This window comes from Zea mays, chromosome 10 (genome assembly GCF_902167145.1).
Source record: "Zea mays cultivar B73 chromosome 10, Zm-B73-REFERENCE-NAM-5.0, whole genome shotgun sequence".
NCBI classification, from domain to species: Eukaryota; Viridiplantae; Streptophyta; class Magnoliopsida; order Poales; family Poaceae; genus Zea; species Zea mays.
The window spans coordinates 119462006-119483688 of record NC_050105.1 but is presented as its reverse complement, the minus strand read 5'-3'; the positions used below and the strand labels follow the sequence as shown (position 1 = coordinate 119483688).

Genomic DNA, 21683 nt, shown 5'->3' with positions numbered 1-21683 from the left:
CCTTCTTCTTCTTGCTTGGGCAATTCATGGCAATGTGACCGGGTTCCCCACACTCAAAACACTTTCTATCATTCAAAGCATTTCTTCTTGATGTTTGACCTCTTCTAGGTTGACCTCTTTTCATCTTCATGAATTTATTGAATTTCCTTACAAATAGAGTCATGTCACCATCACTCTCACTTTCATTTTCTTCATCATTACTATCTTCTTTTTCAATTGCCTTTGAGGCCTTAGCTTTGAGAGCAATTAATTCATTTTTCACCTTCTTTGCCAAACTTAAAGCATCGGCTTGTGACTTCTTAAATATATCTTGAGTAAGAATTTCTCCCAATACTTCGGTTGGAGAAGTCGTAGATAGATCACTCCTTACTAACATTGTCACAATGGTCTCATATTTTTCCGGAAGTGATCTAAGGAACTTGTGAGTGAAATCCACATCCGGTACATTAAAACCAAGTCCCTTGAGTTCATTCACTATCTCATTTAACCGATTGAACATATCGGATACACTCTCATCTTCTTTCATAATAAATTGCTCAAACTTCCCTTTGCACACATATAGTTTAGCACTCTTCACAATTGTAGTTCCTTCATGAATTTCCATTAGCTTAATCCAAATCTCATGAGCGGTTGTGAGATTCTTGATGCGATTGAACTCATTTATATCAAGAGCATCATAAAAGACATTCATGGCTTGATCATTTGTGAGGATATTCTCATTGTCACTAACGGATGGTTCATCTTTTTTCAACACAACAAATCCATCTCTAACAATTGGCCAAATTTTTCCACCCATTGCTCTAAGATGCATTGACATTCTTATTTTCCAATAGTCATAATTATTCCCATCAAAATGTGGTGGCTTCCCAATGTGCACATTGTTGTTGCTAGCCATTTTGTCCCACTCTGGGATGATTAGATCCACAAACAATAGAGTCCTCGCCTCTGATACCACTTGTAGGATCTAGGACACCGGCTAGAGGGGGGTGAATAGACGGTTTTGACTAAAATAAAAAACACTAGGTAAATTTAATCAATATAACAAGAGGAATAAATTCTCTAGTGACAACAAGTAAACAATGTATGAGAATCAACTACGGTGATTGAATACTTGAGGAACAATATGCAAAACACTAATCACTTGCAAGGCAATAAGTAATGCAAGAAAGTAGAGACACCGAATTTTATCCCGTGGTATCGGTGATTTGCCGATCACCCCTAATCCACGTTGAGGTGGACTTCAATCTCTCACTTGCTCCTCTATCAAGACACGGCTTGATCTTTGAGCCAAGTGGACAAGAAATCACTCAATACCTCGATTCCACTAATGTCACCTTTGCCGCTCCGGCGAGGTAGGCGCGAACTCCTCAAAATCAACACTGCGGCTTCTCCACAATCTTCTTGGAGAGCTCGACGGAGACGATCACCCGAGCCGTCTAGGAGGCGGCAACCTCAAAGAGTAACAAGCCGATGACGCTTGCTCGGTGTACCACCTAGTGCCTCAAGAATCACCAAAGGATGCAAATGCACTAGGAACCCTCAATCTCTCACTAGAATGCAATCTCAAGCAAAGAGTGTGAGAGAGTGAGTTGGAGGATCACAAATGAGCTCAATGTGTGCAAGGAATGGCCAAGAAAGCTCTCTCACACGAGCTACCCTTTTATTTATAGCCCCCCACCAAATTCCAACCGTTATGTGCAAAAAGCACCAGTTCTGCGCACACGCGGACGGTCCGCGCCCTAGGGCCGGATGGTACGCCGTACATATAACGGCTATAATTCTCGTTTGAAATCTGTCAGAGTTGTCAGAAAAGTTGGGTCCGGACCGTCTGCCCATCAAGGTCGGACCGTCCGTGACCTGACAGCAAGAAGCACCTGGACTTCGGATCAAGAATTGTTAACACGGGCGGACCGTCCGCCTATAAGGCCAGACGGTCCGAGACCTGAGACAGTACTGTCCGAACTAGTCCCCCGGACAGTCCGTAGTACAAATCTACAAAATCACACAGTCCCTGTCCAAAACATATTTGACAATTGCAGACTGTCTGCCCAGCACAGCCGGACGGTCCACGCTATAATTCAGGGACTGGCCCGAAACCAGCCTTCTCTGGTCATGACTGCGGACGGTCTGGCCCTAAGGCCCGGACGGTCCGCAGTGCAAAGGAACAAGATGGCTTCCAAAGTGGTCAGACTTCGGACCCCTCTGGTGGATCACGGACGGTCCGCCCTCAAGGCCCGACGGTCCGCGCATCCAAGACTTTGCATTTTTCAAACTCGCTTTTAAAAGAATTTTTAACTCAAGAAATTTGAAGTGTTGTTAGTCCTCATGCAAATGCAACTACTTGATGCTCTATGAGGCACTAAGTTTTACACAGATTAAAGTCATTGACCCCTCTTAATAGTACGGCTATCTAGCCTACTAATCCGGTCAAGTATCTTCTCTAAACTCCTTAAGACCGGCAAAAACGAAACCTATATTATACCTTTGCCTTCATTTAATCCACAACCAATGCTTATGATTCTCCAATATTTCCTGTTCTATGTGGTCCAACCCTGCATTCTTATTTCTCCAAGAATCGTTAGCCCACAAGCAGTTGTCATTAATTACCAAAACATCACCAAAGGGGCCTAGATGATTCACAGTGGCTTGTACGAAGGTTGCCATGGTATTGCATGTATCTCTGTAGCTAAAGGAGAGGCATCATCAAAAGCAATATTGTTAAGGTTAAAATATTCATACCGCATGTCTTCGTAGTTGGGGCCTTCCTGCCAAAGGTCTCTTTGGCATTGTCGATACTCTTGGTCCTCAGTATCATGTGCGATGTATCACATTTCCTCAGATGCTTCGTCACTCTTCTCCTGCATCTTGTGGTGTTGGGCTAGAAGCCTTCCTTTTCTGGCTTCAGGCTTCTCTTAAGAGGATTCCGTCTTGGATGGTATCCAAAGGAGTAAGAACAGCCTCTAGCACCGTTGTCTTCTTCGGAGGCATGATGAAGGTGGTCGTAAGTGAGTTCACTGGAGGTGGGCGCCAATGTTGGCCAGTTGTTCTCAATTGCTATACACAGTTGAAAACAAGGCAACACAATGTTAAAAAGATAACCAACATTCGTCCTCAAACAGTTATTCCTTCGGACACGAGGGTTGCGATTTCAATCAAATAAATCATTCATCATTATATAAATGAATTTAAAGGGAATATAAATAAGTTGAACATGTTAACTCATCTCAGATATCTCAATATTTCATTTCCTCCCTTTCATATAATTAATTTACAATTGTACCTTCGGTTCTACAAAGTGAATTGGAACGAAGATGTTCTGGAGAAGAGATTACACGAGACAATTATCTAGCCCACCAAAAGGTACTTTATGTAGGGCACTGTTCACTATTTATAGGGGAACATACGACTCCGTATGAAATTACATGTATGCCCATAGAAATCGTACACATGATTTACAAATAACGTGAGGGCAATGTTGTCTTCAGGATTTAGTGTTCAGGACGACACCTTCTTCCGTTATCATCTCCTTGTGTTGTTATGACGAAGCTAGCTTTTCATCCTTCTCCACGTTCTGCATCGAAGGTATTTTATTGCCGAAGCTCTTGCAACACTTAATAACATGTTGACAACCAATGATTAAACGTGTTTTCGAGGACCTTCGAACGACAAAGGCCCCCCAACATTGCTAAACTATGGATGGATCAAGAGCCTACTTAATATAACAAGAAGAGGGATACTGAAATTCATCACCGGCTACAGCAAGACCCAATAGAATAGTAAACTAACACTACCGGAATCCGAGGCTTTGCCGAGTGTTGTATTCTTTGCCGAGTGCCTTTTGTCGGGCACTCGGCAAAGAAGGCTTTGCCGAGTGCCGCACTCGGTAAAGTTAGGCTCTCGGCAAAGAGCCCTTTTACCGAATGCTGAACACTCGGCATAGGACGGCACTCGGCAAAGGAGGCTCTCGGCAAAGAACCGTCAACGGCCGTCCCAAAGCTGACGGCCGTCAGTCTTTGCCGAGAGCCAAAGTCTAGCACTCGGCAAAGAGGCTTCTTTGCCAAGTGCCACGCATCTAGCACTCGGCAAAGACGGCTTTGCCGAGTGTCATCTCTAGACACTCGGCAAAGTATATTTTTATTTTTTTGATTTTGTCTCCCAAACTTTTTGTGGTATGTTCCTACACTATGTAGACCTACATGTATCATTTGTGGACAATTATAACATAGTTTCAATCGTTAGTAGATTTAGTTCGTTTATTTGAATTTCTTCGGAAAATTCAAATTTGAACTGCAGGTCACTCGAAACTTGGAAAGTCGTACATGCAAAAATGATATTCATGTTACTTAGCATAAGTTACGACCGATTGCAGGAGCGGACCGGAAACTTCGAGCAACATGCTCACTAAACATGGCCGTGAACTTGGCATCCACATGTTTAAAAATTGTATAAAACACAAACAAAGTCAGAAAATCATGAAACTTGTCCACGTGTCATGATATCATATGTACAGGCTGTGATAAAAAATTTAGAATGTTTGGAGAAAGTTGTGAGACACTATGTGTAGAAACATAAGAGATCCACATTGAAACTCTTTGATTTCATGTGTAGTCCTCTAGGTTTCTACACATAGTGTCTCACAACTTTCTCCAAACATTCTAAAATTTTTATCACAGCCTGTACATATGATATCATGACACGTGGACAAGTTTCATGATTTTCTGACTTTGTTTGTGTTTTATACAATTTTTAAACATGTGGATGTCAAGTTCACGGTCATGTTTAGTGAGCATGTTGCTCGAAGTTTCCGGTCCGCTCCTGCAATCGGTCGTAACTTATGCTAAGTAACATGAATATCATTTTTGCATGTACGGTTTTCCAAGTTTCGAGTGACCTGCAGTTCAAATTTGAATTTTCCGAAGAAATTCAAATAAACAAACTAAATCTACTAACGATTGAAACTATGTTATAATTGTCCACAAATGATACATGTAGGTCTACATAGTGTCCCCGTTGGCACTCGGCAAAGAGCCTGACATGGGGACCCTCCCTGGCGGGCTCTTTGCCGAGTGTCCCCGTTGGCACTCGGCAAAGACGGCGGCTTTGCCGAGTGCTGCCTGGAAGACACTCGGCAAAGATATCTTCTTTGCCGAGTGTCACCAGAGACACTCGACAAAGCCACCGTCTCCGTCACCCGGCGCCGTAACGGCCGCTTTTCTTTGCCGAGTGCTCTCTGGCACTCGGCAAAGAAGGCTTTGTCGATGCACTGTTTGCCGAGCCTTCCACTACACGACGGTTTACTTACAGCGACCTACGGTTGGTTGCTAAAACGGCCTTCAGCGACCTACGGTTGGTCGCTAAAAACTTTTAGCGACCCATAAGGATGGTCGCTGTAAGTGCCGTCGCAAAAGGCTTTAGCGACCGACATCTTTTTAGCGACCGACTGTCCGTTGCTAATATTGTATATTTAGCGACCAACCGTGGATTGTTGTACTATAGATTTAGCAACCAACTGTAAGTCGTCATACTATACATTTAGCAACCAACAGAAAGTCGCCATTTTTACAGTTGTTATTAATAATAATATATATTTAATTAAGCACTACAAATCACAGATTTTTATACACAAATCATAAAGACATACACAGTTAATCAGTATAACACAGTCATAGATCCATCACATAAACACAAAAGCACCACAATTATATATTCACAAAAGCATCACAATTATAATATCATTCACAACGTTGCAAATTTCTCTTTTGGAGAAAATACAAAACAAAATATCTAGCTGCATCCATCCAAAAGAACTTTTGATCTTTCTTGTTGTAGCATCCATAGGCACCACCGCGATCTGCTTGCTATTGTCATCATGGAGTAAACAAGTGACTTACTACCTCTAGGACCTCCCTCCTGACAAAATTAAAACCCAAATCATTAGTAGACTACTTAGAAATCCATTCCAAAATAACACATGTTGCACGTGCTTAGGCCCGGCCCTGCTACCCTTACTATGCACTGCTCTAATAATGATTATATATAGTACCATTTCAAATGCACTCACAACAAAAATGTGTATACTCTTACCAAGTCGCCCTCCTCATGTACTGCTTCCAGGAATCACTCCCTGCTTCTCGTCCACCACCAGCTGCTTTTTCTCCACCAAATGCTCCACCAATTTCAGCACCATTAGTAGGTATGTTCACATTCACTATACCACAATCACTACCATGGGGCCTGCATAATAAGAGAACAAACAGTGAGGCTTATTGGCAATCAAAAAATATAACCGAAAGGACCCCACAAAAGATGAGAACATTTTGCAATAAATATTCAAATTTCAAAATATGTTAAATAGGGTTTATTTTGTGGCCGAGTATGGTTAAATGTTTATGACATGTATGGAAACTCCAGCTGAGCTTACTGCTTTACTGGATATTATCAGATTGAATATATGATATTGGCACGCAAAAAAGACATGATTTTTTGTCCTAGAGAAGGGACTAGCTGAATAGTGTGCTGTGTGAATATACCAACCAAAATGAAAAACAGTGAACCAGACTTTCTTAAGCTATACCTTGTAAACCAAAATAACTACCATTCAATTAAGCAAAAACTAGAATGCTACCGATGCAGTACCACCAGTCCACCACACTGTCCACACAGGCATCTAATGCAAAAGAGGGATGAGCAATACAGCTCGCATTTGCTTTCCACAAATACAGAGACATCCTTTGTTCAATACCAATTAAATTCTCGGTATCATTGAGCTACTTACCCGAGCCACTTAAAAATAATATCTGGCCTCTTTGTAAATATAGAACTGCTCAATCCTTGAGGAACAGAGTTATTGATTTCAATTGCTTCCTTCAAGGTCTGTAGGAAACACAAACCTCATGGATATTAGACACAGTAGTTCTCAATTGTAGAAATTAGAACAGATACAAAATACAAAAAAAACATAATATTGAACTATATGCTACCTGAAGTAATAAACTATTGGCTCAAGCAGTCAACTCTAATTAACTAGAATTTATGTCGATATAACATGTGATCAACTGCACCCACCACGCTTAAATGCATTTAGTATGCACAATAAGGCGCTCATGCAGGGTACCTAAAACCGCTAGCCACAAAATATATGAACCTGATTTCTTGTGCTTGTAAAAGGATAATAGCAAATGCTGCCAACAGCTGGTAGACGAATATTTCTCAGTTGGACATGAGACATGTAGATTAAAACAAAAGCATAGTTGCAGGAGCCCACAATGCATGCAAAACTTTGAGTTCGGAATTTTGGCAGACACTTAAAGGGCCCGATTTGACAAGGAGGATGCTCTGGGAATATTTCGCACTCCTATGTGTGTTGATAGTTCAAATTTTGAACCAAATCTCAAGGACTTGGATCCCAGTGCTTCTATCCAGAGAAACCCACGTGTACGTTGTTGTACCCTACTACCAAATGCAACCAGCAATTTGAAAAAAAAGGAAATACCCATTGCTCCCAGAGTTCTGGTTCCATGCTTGAGCGCGAGCAGAAGAAGAGTGGGAACAGGACAAGCAAGCCTAATAATTTACTAGGAAAACTGAAAGGTAATACGACAGCAGAGAAAACTCGGGATGCACACACACAAAGATACAGAACTACTACTACTACAGAAGAACTGAACGGACAGGCAGCAACCTTGCAAAATTGCAAGGCTCTGAGAATGCCCTCGTCACGGTAGGTTCAGGACGCGCAGCAAATGCATCCCCAGGAGGAGCGTGGCGACGGCGTCGTGCGGTACGGTTTCAGAACCGGCTGGCCTGTGGCATTTTCGGGAGGGGCCGTGCAAAATCCACACGGATTTGAGCAAGAACAGTAAACCCATCCGGACGCCTGCCACAAAAGCTGATCCCGGAACCTGTTGGACGGGAGATGGTGGAGGAGCGGGTGCGGCTGTGGGCGGGTCGGGTGCGAGGAGCCCGAGGGGAGAGCGAGTGGTGGTGATGGTGAACTCCCACCAGCTGCTCCATTTCCTCCGGCGAGAAGAGGGAGGAGGGAGGGAGGAGGGGGCCGGCGCCCGGCGGCGTACCTAGCGTCCTGGCGGCTCTGGACTCTGGCCGGAGTCTGAAGTCTGGGTGACATTGTAGCGGCTGCCGACTGAGGACGGCTAGGCGGCTGGCAGGGCAGGAGAGATTTGACATTATGAAACGCGACGGATGCGGCTTCAACGAAATAGAGGCTCAGACGAGGGTTTCTCCATTATAGAAAAGCTGAGCATAGTCAACACTCTAAAATAGACATGCCAACTCTATTAACAGATTCAGAGCAGTATTAGTCTCGTTGAAACCGGGTTCCGTCTTAGCGCCGTCGTCGTCAGTTCTCCTCCATCCCCGTCGCGTTCTCCATCTCCGTCGCTTTCTACTTCATCTCTGTCGTGTTCTCCTTCGCGCGGCAGCCGGGCGCCGCTGCCTCCGACCAAGACTTCGCGCGGCAGCCATACCCGTCGCGTTCTCCACGACCTCGACCTCGTCCTCTTCGTCTTCCTCGTCGGCCTGCTGCTCGGCGAGGCGGCGGCGGGCGTCGTGAGACACGAGTACCACCTCACCCCCAAGGATGGCGACCTGACGAGCCAGGTCGTGCTGCTGAACGGCAGGGCGTTGGCCACCGACGCGGCGGGGAACATCCCCGCCCTGGAGGCGGTCGAGGTGGACGCGGCGCGGCCCATCGCCGTCACGCCCTACTCCATCGTGTTCGCTCGCGTTCCGCATTTCAGTGCCCCGGCGTGTAGGGTAGAGTAGCGGTTTAGATGGGTAGATTCATAATGGGTTTGCCGTGATTGGTGATGATGGACAGCTAAGCTTTCCATCTGGTGAGATGAGGTGAAGTGAGGTGCAAGGCATCTGTCGAAAGAGAAGGGATGCAATGCAATGGGGGTGAGTTTGTTTTCTTTTTACTCCTGGAATTGTAAAAGGTCGAAGAAATTCATGATGATCAGCGATGGGAAGGGGAAAAAACTCGTTCCCGTTTGTCTCTGTTCATGGTTGGAAACACCACTGAAATCGACGTAAGAACGGTACTAACCAAATTTGCTGAGCTCAAGGAAAGCATCAACTTCTCAAAAAGAGCAGGAAAAAAAACGGAAAGCATCTAAGAACAACTTTGCCTAGAACCAAAGAAATGCCAGAATATTGTGAAGCACCGAGAAAATAAGAGAACTCGATCTGGCTTCAAGTTTAAGGTTCTTTTATGAACTTGTCGGCAACAGCTATGACAGTACAAACAGCAATCGTATAACGCAGAGCACGACATTGGATGATTGGAAATGGGCACCAGCAGAACAGGCCAATACGGACTGTGATTTACCACCAGTACAATGCAACAATCATCATGTATCATCGCCATCATGTTCAAAAAAAAGGTTTCAGCATCATCGCCATCATCGAGGGACTAAGAAAAATTGCCAGACGCAGGACATCGGTTCTCTTCTACGTGGAGCTACAGGGAGTAAGAGTAAGGCTAACAGTAAAACGCGCCTCCGGCTCCGGGAGGCCCAAAGATTGAATGTGCGAACAGCAGCAGCAATCCTGAAACAAAAATACAGCAGTGCAGCTAGGCGGCGACTAGCGCACAGTACACAAAAAGAACTGGCGATTTGGCAGGAGTTATTCGATATTGTCCACGGTCGGTCGGGAGATCGTATACTTCTGCTGTGTGCTTGGTGTTGCCCCTTTTTACAGGTACTTGAAGAGCAGGCCACCCTGGGTGGCAAAGAAGGGGGCAAACACGAGGGACTCCACGGCCATGAGCTTGATGAGGATGTTAAGGGACGGGCCGGAGGTGTCCTTCAGGGGGTCACCGATAGTGTCACCGATCACAGCGGCCTTGTGGCAGTCAGACCCCTTGGGGCCAAGGGTCCTCGCGTGCTCCAGATGCTCCAGATGCTGCCGCCGAATTAAGGACAAGCAGGGAAGAAGAAGCAGGGACAAGGCTCCAGATCAAGGACAAGGCTCCAGATGCTGCCGCCGCACCGAGCCAAGGCCGCCGCCGACTCCAGGCTCATCGTGCCGTGGGCGCCGCAGGCCGCCGTGCTGCGGCACCCGGCCGTGGGCGCGTTCGTCACGCACTCCGGCTGGGGTCCGTCGTCGAGGGCATGGCCGGCGGCGTGCCCATGGCCTGCCGCGACCCGCTGATGAATGCGCGTGCGGTGCTGTTGAAAGGATGAGGAAGACGGCTGCTGCATTCCAGATAAATTTGCGCAGGAAGAGAAGAGAAAAGAACGACGGCTGCCAGGAGAGAGGTAACGGATGTAGACGACGTCAGTGTCCATGATTTTAATCAAAGAGGTTACCAAGTAATGGAGTGTTCTTGTTCGTTTTAGCGAGTGGCCTATTCTCTGCTTTTCCATATCAGCTAATCCCCTGCCTACGCCTCCAAAACGTCGAAGCCGCACGTGAGAATCTCCATAATAGCAAATTTCTCGCAGGGCTGAGGACGTGTAGGGTTTGAGGACGGCCCAAGAAGGCCCATTAATTCTATAGCGACCCACCGCTAGTCCCGACGATATCTATAGCGACCAACCATAAGTTGTTAAATTTTTAGACTTGTAGCGACCAACCGACCGTTGCTACAAAAAGATTTAGCGACTGACCGTCGGTCCCTAACCTTTAGCAACCAACAGTTGGTACCTAATAAGGGTCGCTAAAGATCAACCATCGTGTAGTGTTCTTTGTCGAGTGTCACACTCGGCAAAGCCTTTGCCGAGTGTTTTTAAGACTTCGCCGAGTGCTTCAGGCACTCGGCAAAGCGATTGATTCCGGTAGTGTAAGGTGTAGCTTAGTTGGTTAAAATAAACTGAGTGTAGCTTAGGCCCTATTTGGAAGCAACCTATTTTTTAAGAATAAACTTTCTGGGTGCAAGAAATTGTTTTATGAAAAAAAAAGCTAACTATTGGTTTTTAGAACCATCTTCATAAACTGGTTTTAGATAGGGAAGGCTAGCTTCTTGTTTTTTAAGAAAATGATAATCCATCTAGTTCCTATAAAATAGGGCATAAAACCACCTTAATTTTTATAAAACTAGATTCTTAAAAATTAATTGGGTGCTTCCAAACATGCACTTAATTGATTGGGTTTTCTATGATATGGAATGCTTTTACGGAGCGGACTGCGTCTATACTGGGTCTCGTGATAAAAAAGACCTAATTGACCACCTATTACATCAACACCATTATAATCATAGTTATTTTGTCTTTGAACAAGAACGCTGCTAAGTGAGGAAACAATGCTTTCTTTTAAAGTTGTGTGTCGTGGATGTAATAGATTACTGATGTGTTTGGTTTGAGGCCAAAGTGGGATGAGTCGAGGGTGGCACTGTTTTCTCGATTTTTTGGGATCACGCCGCCACCAGAAACTACTCCGGGGTTTACCTCACCACTACATGACTCTCATCCAAATACTATTAAATTGTGCCCGCCCTATTTCATCCCTTTATCTACATCCAACTAAACACACGTGCAATAGAATAGATACAAAAGCAATAGAGAAGAGAAGAGAGATGTTAGATTTATAGATATAAAGAGGAGACAAAGATATGGATTAGATACACATATGTTGGGATAACACAGTCAGTCTCCTGTTAATCTGACAAACAAACGTTGATTTGACGCCTTGCTACGAGATACACATATGTTGGGATAAGACACAGTCAGTCTCCTGTTAATCTGACAAACAAACGTTGATTTGACGCCTTGCTACGATTGCCACGGCCACAGTACCTCAAACCTTTTATGGGCTCATTATGGCAAGTCAGTGCCTCTCTCTCTCTATTATATATATACATCAAAGAAAAGAAAAGAAAAGAAAAGATATGGTCTATTCCTCGCATAGTCGCATGTCACTGCAGTATACCGCTCCTCTTGTAGCAGATCAGCGCGACGACGTAGACGGCGGCGGTGGCAACGACGAGGCCGCCGGTGACCTGCCAGAAGACTCCTGTAGGAGCATTGTAGAGCGGGATCGTGATGTTCATGCCGAAGACGCCCGTGATCGCGATGGCGACGCTCATCACCAGCGTGGCCGTCGACAGCAAGATCCCCACCTGCAGCAGCTGGTTCTGCTTGTCGTCCAGCATGACGTTGATGTAGTCCTCCGTGTCGTCCACGTACTCGCGCAGCTTCAGGACATCACAGCCAGCCGACCAAGGCGATCCAACAACAAGGAGAAGAAAGGTGGTGAGTTCAGGACGATGTGGCAAGAAATGCATGCACACGGGATCGATCAGCGTCGTCACAGTCACACACAGCAGGTGTGCGTACATACACACGTACAGTGGAGAGCTTGTTCAGGGTGCCGTCGGCCTGCACGAAGTAGGCTTCCAGAAGGTTCTCCAGCTCGTCGATTTTGGGCGTGAAGCCGACGGAGGTCCCAGTCCCGCTGCCATTGGCGCCCTCGGAGCTCGCGTCGCCTGCTTCGGCTTCTCGGTCCCTGCAGCACAGCTAGCATTATTGCCCGATCGACACTGATCGAGAGGGCACAGGCATTGTTCTAGTTCTAGCTGGGGGTATATCAGACTATATATATTATCACCAGCTTTATTTGGGTACCTCTCTTCGTCGAATTCGTTTGGTTCGCTGTTGGTGTTGCATCTCGATGACTGGCCATCAGCGGCTAGCTTGTCGGATAGGTGCATGGCGGCCATATCCACGTCAGCGTCTAGCAAGTGTTCTAGTTCATCCCTGACCTGTCGAGATGTGCATGGGCGGAATATTATATTAATGGCACTTCCAGTGCCGTCGTAACATGAGCATGCAATAAGACAATCCTCACAAGTCACAACCATGATCTATATATGGCTGGCGCGCGGACGAGAGATCTTGTGCAGCTGCTAGCAATAGCATGCGTGTCAAGGGGCAGAGTGAGTGGTCGAGGAACTTGCCTTCTGAACTCTCCCCGAGATGGCAAGCAACCGGCTCTTTATCTGCCTCACACGCTCCAGAGTGAGAGTGCTGATGTTGGAGCTGAGCTCGTCTAAAGCTGGGTACGCCTCCTCCTCCAGTGTACAAGTCTGAAGAAAAGAAACACACAGATTCGAAACAGCATGAAACAACAGGTGACTTGAGCCCTGCAAAACAACACTGGTTTGACTTTGACGACCACGAGCTAGCTAGCAGGGCAGCACGCAGGAGGCAGGACGTACGCGTACCTCATGTTCAAGTGACTTGCATGAGAACTCGAGGCACACCTCGAGCGCCCTGAACTCGAACGGCGGGAGCTTGTCGCGTGCAGACGCTTGCCCGTCCTTGCCGCCTCCTACTCCACCGGGGCTCGGCGGCAGTGCACCGCCTCCATCCTCCGCGGCCTCGTCCTCCTCCTTTCATGCATGGTAGAACAAACAAACAAACAAACAAAATTGAACCTTGCTTCAGCAAGCAAGCAGTCCATGCATGAAAAAACGACCAACGTAGAGAGACCGAAGAGGCAAGAAGGGCAGGGCACGGACGGAGACTTACAAAGGCTTCCGGCGGCGGCGCGGACGCGGGCGAGGCAGCTGGGGCCGAGGAGGCGACCAGGCGCGCGCGGAGGCTGCGGAATAGCGGCGCGACGGCGGGGTCCCGCGGCGCCGGGACGAGCACCTCGGTGGCCGTGATGACGGCGCGGGCGCGCTCCAGGTTGACAACGACGGCGCGGTCCCGGCCCACGATGCTGCACGGGTGGTAGTAGAACTGCAGCGCCGGGTCGAGCGCGCGGAGGTCGCGCGCGGGGAGCCCCGTGCGCCGCATCAGCTGGTGCTTCCCGACCTCCTCGACGCGCCACGCGCCCGCGCCGGACACCGCCGCCCACTCCCCCGGCGCCGCCGCCCCGTGCCTCCGGCGCGTGGACGCCGCCATGTGGACGTACGTATACGTACAGCTAGGAGCGCGCTGTGCAGGCGGCTGATCGGTGCGATGGGGAGCGCTCGCCCTAAGCTTTTGACGTCCGGGTCGGGGCTGCTGTGGCTGCATGCGGCGGGCGGCGGGCGCTGCGGCTACGTGATCATCCGCGTCTTAGTGGTGCTGCCCACTCTGGTGGCGTGGCGGAGCACGGGAACACGAGCGCGGCCTGCGGAGGATCGGAGGCGGTGCGGCCGATGCCCTGCAGGCCCTGCCGCCTGTGCTCTTGGATATGAATTGTGGTGTGCTCACTGCCCACCCCCATCCGGCCGTCCCCATGGGTTGCTTGTCTGGTTGGTCTCTCCGTCTCCGCCTCTCCGCTGTTGGTCGGTCGATTGCAAGCTAGAGTAGAAAGAACAGAAAAAGTGTAGCTGCAAGATCTCTCGCTAGATGGAGATGTGTCACTGCTGTCTGGCGGCTGTAGGCAGCAGAAGTGGCTACTGAGCTTTTGTCGGCGACAAAACCTTTAGATACTCTAGTATTAAGACCAATACATATGTATTGATGTTGATTGTAGTGTAACTTAAATTAATTTACATTTCAATCCAGCTTAACACATATGGATTGAGTTTAATACTAAAGTACCCAAACAAAATCTTAGAGGCTAGTTTAGGAGCTACAAAACCGGAGGGGATTAGAGGGTCTAGAGTCTACTTCTTATTTAAAATTTGAATAAGAAGATGATTTTAGCTCCTCCATTCTACTTCGGTTTTGTGGCTCTCAAATTAGCGCCAAGAACACCAACCATTGTACTCGTTATAAAAACTGTGCTTTTGATAGATAGATAGATAGATAGATAGATGCGATGTACTCTTTTACTCGTTTTCGTTGTGTTAATTAAGGACCGGGCCAATGTGGTGTGGAGCACAATGCTGTTGTGAATAATTATGGAGTCGTAGTAACCAGTAAGAACCACCGATTAAGGAAAGGACTTTGTATTACTATCTCTATATCCATGACAAAAATCACCCGGCAAATGCAAAATTAGTTTAGCTTCGAAAAGCCACCCGGCGCCATTTTTAGGTGGCTCAAAGCAACGGTTACAAATTTTTTAGATGTCTCGTCATTTATTCCTTCCTTGGCTGTGAATTGTGATAATAAAAGTCCGGCAACCATTGTATTACTACCTTCGTTTGTTTTTATTTGTCGCTGTGCAGTATAAAATTACACTAAGCGGCGTCAAATAAATAAAAATGGAGAGAGTACCATATTTCTTCGCCCTCCATCCATTAAGCTGCTGTTGGCTTCAGATTTAATTGAACAATCTAGCACCTGACGAGGGAGAAGCCTTACCAGAGCTCAATGACGAGCAGCCTGAAAATGAGGCTGCTCTAATCCAGATCCATGTTGCACATCAAGGTATTCGGTGAGATTACTGGAGGTCGAGCGTCTCCATGTTTTTGTGGGAGACAATGGCATACCTACAGCGCAATGCAAGAAGGAATCAGTGCAGAGAAATGCGAACTTCAATGGTTACGGTGACCTTTTTTTTTTATCTCAGCATGCATGTTTTTCATCAACCAGATCTACGACCATCGGAAGTGTTTTCGTATGTACATGTGTTTTCTTCCATAGTTTGCCTCCATACTTTTTGATGATTTGCTTAGTAGAAAATACAATAGCAAACGAGTTAAGACTAGGGGTGGTAATGGATCACAATCCAAATGTTTTTTTCCTAATTTGATAGGACTCTAAATTATTTTTAGCTCAAAATAATAGACATAGAGCCCGATCCTAATCTAATCTAGTCCTTACATTATATAGCGTAAAATTTAGAGTCCATATTGAGGTGAGTTAAGACCCTTTGTGAGTCATTAGGTACGAACATTGCATGCTTAGGAATAAATTCAATAATGTAGAGTTATTAAATCAAAGGACTATATGACATTGTACTCCAAGCTATAGCACATAATCAGATCGCACTGGAGATAATTTACTTCATAGCCAAGGTTTATTTTTCTTGAATTAATGGGTCAATGTGCCTGTTCTCTTGCCACTAAAAACATGTGCAATTTCTGCATTTATTACCATGTCCAGTAGAGACTTTAGGATGAAGCATTGTCTATCTCCGTTCTTAAATATTTATCGTTCGTTAGTTTAGTTTTGAACTAAAACCCGACAAATCCCTACTACTAATTAAGCATGGAGAGTTGGCGCCTCGCGCGTCCATGCCCCCGCCTCGCCTCCCCCTACGAGTCTGCCATGTGGACCCGCCTCGGTCTTCCCCTCCGCGCAGCCACACGACCCGCCGTGCCCCCGCCTCACACGATCCGCCATGCCAGCGCCTCGGCTTCCCCTTCGTGCAGCCGCCCGACATGCCAGGCCCCCGCCTCGCCTTCCCCTCCGCAGAACAGTCATGCCCCTGCCTCGGCTACCCCTATGCGCAGAACCACAGCCGCCCGACCCGCCAGGACCCCGCCTCGCCTTCCCCTTCACGCTCCAGCAACCAAGCCGAGGAAATGCACCCATAAATTTGGAAGTCGTGGCAATGGCGCCCGATTTGGCTATGGCGTGCATGATCTTTGTCATTAGATTTGGCAATGGCGTCGCTGATTTAGAAACCGCACGATGTATGTCGCCAATTTGGAAAGCACGGTCTCGGTCAAGCAATCACAACAACTATCCCCCAAATGTTGCGCTCACCCTCATTAAAAAGGTCACGATTCCATCCTGCGCCCACTGACGTCCAGGTGAGTCCGCGCTGGTCCTTCATTTTCATGTGTGTGCAAAATTTACGAGTAAAACTACATTTAGATATCAGCTCTCGTTAGCAGGCGTGAGGGAGAAGGAAGGAACAGGGAACACAGACGAATCGAGCAACCAAAGTTTGGAATTTCAGTCCAGAGGGGCGCTTCAACGTCCGGCCAGTTTCAATGGATGCACCTCTCTTCGTGATTGCGTGATTGGTAGCCTAGTTTAGGCCCGCAGTTAGACCCAGTCCATCCACCTCCACCCTGCGAACCAGACCCGAGGCGAACGCGGGAAGCGAGGTTTGCTCCTCGATCGGTCAGGCTGGGGCATGCACACGTAGAGATGGATGGAACCAGGCGTGGTTCGCCGTAGGCCGTGCCTGAGCTGCGCTCCCGCGTAGAGATGACATGGATTGGTAGCCTAGTGTTTATAGATTAGTTGGCTCTCTGCAGGGTGAAGCTAGAATTTTGGATTGGGGAGAGCAGTCAGAATAGAGATGTTGTGGGGGTATTTTGTAGGGATTAGTTAAGAAAATTAATGGCTCCTGTGAAATTACGGGAGCATTGGGGGACATTGTCGTGGTGCCGGCCTATCTTCATCATCGACTCTACTCCCGTCTTCTCTTTGTTTGTTTCAGTTTTTTTTTCATGACGATTTTTTTCTTTTTTTAGAATCTGGCTATATAAAGAATTTAACCTTTTGATTGGTATCCTGCGCACATCTATCCAGTTTCAATACATGCGTTTGGACAACCTTTGTTTGAGTTAACTGCATAAAACGAGACCAAACTGCACCCGCATATCCCACATTGCCTAAAAATATCTCTTTAGCCTGCATACACGGATACGCTCGAATCGTCGGTTTCCCACGGGCCATGCTCCCTCGAGGCAGTCCATGGGCGTCCGTCCAACCAATCAGCCCGTAAGTATTATGTACAGATGAATATATAAAGGGTCTATAAGATTTAGGATTTAGAAAGTGATAGGTTCCTACCATCGTGATAAGTCGGTTGATTCTGTGTTTATGTTAATTTTGGACGGTTTTCGCTAAATTGATTCTCACATAAGAGGATTGGAAAGTTAGGTGTTTGAACAACCACAGTAGCTTTTTTTTGAAAGGAAGCGGCAAAAGATTTGCCTCTTCATTGTATTAGATTAGGAAAAAATAATATAATCCACAGGACCGAAAACACACAGAAAAGAAAAAAAGACAATACAAAAAAGCCACCATCCACTGATCTATCTAAGATACACTAAAAGGCTCCCAACTTGATCTTTCACCAGTTGTGCAACTTGGATCGTAGATCTCTGTTGCCCCTGAAAAATTCTGTTGTTTCTTTCCAACCATATATTCCACCAGAAGCAGATGAGAAGCCCATCGAAAATCTTCTTTGACTCTTTGCAGTAACGACTCCTTAATCTCTTCCACCAGTCGTACAACGATCCGAGGCTAGAAATGCCACTTAGGAAGGACAGATTGGCCCAAGAAATGATCCTGCCCCACGCCTCTGCAGAAAACGGGCAGTCTTTACATAAATGGGCCACAGTTTCCTGAGACAAGTTGCATAGGCAACAAATTGGATTGCAAGGCCATCCCCGCTTTCGGAGGTTGTCCGCAGTCAGAATTTTGTTATGCAACAAGGTCCATGCAAAGAAGCGACATTTGGGCTCAGTTCTCGCCTTCCATATAGGACAGATTTTCATTTTACAAAAGTTCGTGGTGAACTGAATTTTGTATGCGCTACTTGTGCTGTATTTTCCATCAGTCGTCCACCTCCATAAAATAGTATCATCGAGTTCATTGAGTTCATGTGTGTTATTGATACCCTGCAAGAGGGAGATGAATTCTTTTATTTATTCATCTTGTGTGTAAGGAGAGCAGAAGTGCATCCAGCGATTGTTTTTAAGGGCTTGGCACACCGAGCTATTCTTCCTCTTGGCTTTCATGTATAAGGTTGGTGCAATGTTCCTTGGCGTCTGACCCCGAATCCAGCTCGATCTCCAAAAATCAGCCGTTTTGCCGTTTCTAATTGTTACAGTTGTGGATGCATTGAATAGATCGACATCTGCTTTATCACAAGGGAGTTGCAAGTGAATCCATGCTTTATCTTTATTTGTCCACCGAAGCCACAACCAACGAAGTCTTAACGCTCTTGCAAAGCGCTCTAGATCAAGGATGCCAAGACCCCCTTATTCTTTGGTAAACAAGTTGTAGCCCAATTCATCAGACAATGACCCCCTTTGCATGAGTCCAGATTTTCTCCTTTCCAAAGGAAATTTCTTCTGATCTTATCAATCCTTTTAAGTAGCTATTTTTGAGCTAGGAAAACAGTTAGTAGATAAATCGGTTGTGCGGTCAACACAGATTTAACCAAGGTTTCCCTACCTGCCTTTGAAAGAAGTCTACCTTTCTAGCTGGCTAGCCTTTTATTGATTTTCTATATTATTGGCTGGAATTCAATTCTTTTTATATTCCTGAAGTGGAGAGGTAGTCCGAGATACTTTCCAGGGAATTTAGAGTACTTTCCAGGAAAAAAACTTCCACTAAATTTGGCCATAAAGATTCTGGACACCGTATCGGGAAAATTTCCGTTTTTTTAAATTGATCTTTAGACCCGAACAACCTTCGAAAGCTTCCAGAATTCTTTTCAGAACTTTGAGGTCTATTTTATCTGCTTTAACAAACACCCCCGCATCATCTGCATATAGGGAGCAGCGAAACTTCGCCCCATTAGGTAATACCCGGCCCAAGAGCCCCTCATGGGCTGCCATTTCAATCATACGCTGAAGGGGATCCATTGCGAGAATGAAGAGAAAAGGCAATAGTGGGTCTCCCTGACGTACCCCTCGCATGTGCTTCAGTTTGTTTACCATTAATAATGATTTTGGAAGAAGATGAACCAAGGATGGTGGCTATCCAATCTCTCCACTTTTGGGTGAAGCCAAGAGCTCTTAGGACATCTAGGAGATATGCCCAATTAATAGAATCGAAAGCTTTTGATATGTCTAGCTTGACGAATAGAGCTGCCTGTTTGCTCTTGTGATGTTTTTTAATTACCTTCTGGACATATAGAAAGTTATCATGAATTGATCGCTTTTGAATGAAAGCGTTTTGGGTAGTGGAAACAATTTCATTCATTCGCGGTGCCAGCCTTGATGCCATTATTTTGGTTATAATCTTCATAAAACTATGGATTAGGCTGATTGGTCTAAACAGGTCTATCTTGTCTGGGTTCTCCCTTTTTGGTAGAAGAACGATGTTTGGCTCATTGACCAGATGTAGACTTTTGCATTTGTGATGATAAAAATCATTGATTGCTTTGGAGAGGTCTTCTCTAATCATATCAAAATAGCCCTTGTAGAAAAGCCCTATGAAGCCATCTGGTCCAGGCGCTTTCTCTAAATCATGCCCATAACCACGTTCTTAATCTCATCATCATTGATCATGGCGTCCATATCAGATAAATCAAAAGGAGAGTAGCCCAGGTTTTCCCAATGAATAACATTGTTCCTCTCACCTCTACTCCCGAGAATCTCAAGGAAATGCCGATGAGCCTCTTGCAGCTTGTCTTCTTGGCTAGTTAACATGCTGGTTCCACAATTTAAGGATCTGATAAATTTTTTCCTTTTTCTGTGATTGGCCATCAAGTGAAAAAATTTTGTGTTCACATCACCCAACCGCACCCAAGTCTGTCTAGAGTGTTGTCTAGCATTTGATATCTGGATGCCCGCAAGGCCCAGAATTTTGATTTTTAACTTTCTTCTAAAGTCAAGCTCATCCCTCGATAGTCCTCTATTTTCCTGAGCTTTTTCCAGCATGGTAAGTACGATCTGAATGATAGCCAACTGCACTTTGATGTTACCCACCGTGCGTCGTCTCTAGGCTTTAAGAGCTCTGGTCGTGCGGACCATCTTAACATGTAACCGCAGGATGGCATCAAATGAGTTAACTGTTGGCGTCCAAGCTTGTTGTACTACTTCTTTGAAACCATCAATGTGTACCCAGAAGGATTCAAAACGAAACCCTCTATAGAAATTACAAGAAGAGTGACCATGCATTAATAGAGGACAGTGGTCCGAGGTTATGGTGCAAATTGCCTGCAAATTAGCCGATGGATAGAGAGCATGCCACTCTATTGTCGCCATTAATCTATCTATCCTAGACATCGTAGGATCATCCTGTTCATTTGACCAAGTGATTTTTTTTCCCAAATAGGTCCAGCTCTAGGAGCTGTAGAGCGTCAATAGTTTGGTTGAACTTCCTCATTACTCTTTTGTTGATTGCTCCCTTGTTTTTTCCCTCACTCTCCTTATCATGTTGAAGTCTCCTAAAATCAGCCATTCAGGTCTCATCAGGTTAGAGATGGTACACAATTCAGATAGAAAGATTATTTTTTCATTCTCCTGCTGGGGGCCATAAACAGTCGTTAAGTCCCACACCACGTCCTCCAATCTGGAACTGACCCTAACTGATATTGAGTAGATTGAAGTGTAAGTAATTGGAGCAATATTGAAAGGGAATTAGGCTTACACCTATTTCCTAATTGATTTTGGTGGTTGAATTGCCCAACACAAATAATTGGACTAACTAGTTTTGCTCTAGTGTATAAGTTATACAAGTGTCAAAGGTTCACACTTAGCCAATAAAAAGACCAAGAAATGGGTTCAACAAAGAGAGCAAGGGATAACCGAAGGCAGCCCTGGTCTGGCGCACCGGACTGTCCGGTGCACCAGGGGACTTTAGGCCAAACTCTTCACCTTCGGGAAAATCCAGAGCCGCTCCGCTATAATTCGCCGGACTGTCCGGTGTACACCGGACAGTGTCCGGTGCTCCAAGGAAGAGCGCCTCTAGAACTCGCCAGCTTCGGGAATTCGCTCCGCTATAATTCACCGGACATGTCCGGTGTACACCAGACTGTCCGGTGTACACCGGACTGTCCGGTGAGCCAGCGGGGCAACGGCTACTTCGCGCCAACAGTCACCTGCAGAGGCATTAAATGCGCGCCAGAGCGCGCAGAAGTCAGGCACGCGCGAAGTGGCGCACCGGACACTCTACAGTACATGTCCGGTGTGCCACCGGACA

General features: G+C 46.2%; 2 protein-coding genes across 7 annotated transcripts; both read right to left on the bottom strand.

The window, feature by feature from the left end:
* Positions 1–5679: 5679 nt before the first annotated feature.
* LOC103641646 (aldehyde dehydrogenase family 7 member A1) lies at positions 5680–8189 on the bottom strand. Of its 5 annotated transcripts, none has more exons than XR_560424.4 (4): positions 8073–8189; positions 6776–6873; positions 6085–6234; positions 5680–5910 (listed from the first exon to the last, which is right to left on the bottom strand). XR_560424.4 is itself a non-coding variant. In XM_008664978.2 (4 exons), the coding sequence occupies exons 1-4, from the start codon at positions 7517–7519 to the stop codon at positions 5868–5870; spliced, it is 318 nt and encodes a 105-aa protein (XP_008663200.1). In that variant the 5' UTR covers positions 7520–7534; the 3' UTR covers positions 5680–5867. The 5 variants fall into 5 exon arrangements, 1 of the variants encoding a protein (XP_008663200.1); XR_004853268.1 differs by having other exon boundaries at positions 7902–8150; XR_004853270.1 differs by lacking the exon at positions 8073–8189 and adding an exon at positions 7682–7878.
* A 3401-nt stretch (positions 8190–11590) lies between these two features.
* Positions 11591–14118, bottom strand: LOC103641645 (putative magnesium transporter MRS2-D). 2 transcript variants are annotated; one of them, XM_008664977.3, is made up of 6 exons: positions 13491–14118; positions 13184–13351; positions 12917–13045; positions 12585–12721; positions 12309–12465; positions 11591–12154 (listed from the first exon to the last, which is right to left on the bottom strand). In XM_008664977.3, the coding sequence occupies exons 1-6, from the start codon at positions 13980–13982 to the stop codon at positions 11876–11878; spliced, it is 1362 nt and encodes a 453-aa protein (XP_008663199.3). In that variant the 5' UTR covers positions 13983–14118; the 3' UTR covers positions 11591–11875. The 2 variants fall into 2 exon arrangements, with proteins under 2 accessions (XP_008663199.3, XP_023157019.1); XM_023301251.1 differs by having other exon boundaries at positions 13184–13348.
* Between the last annotated feature and the right edge of the window lie 7565 nt (positions 14119–21683).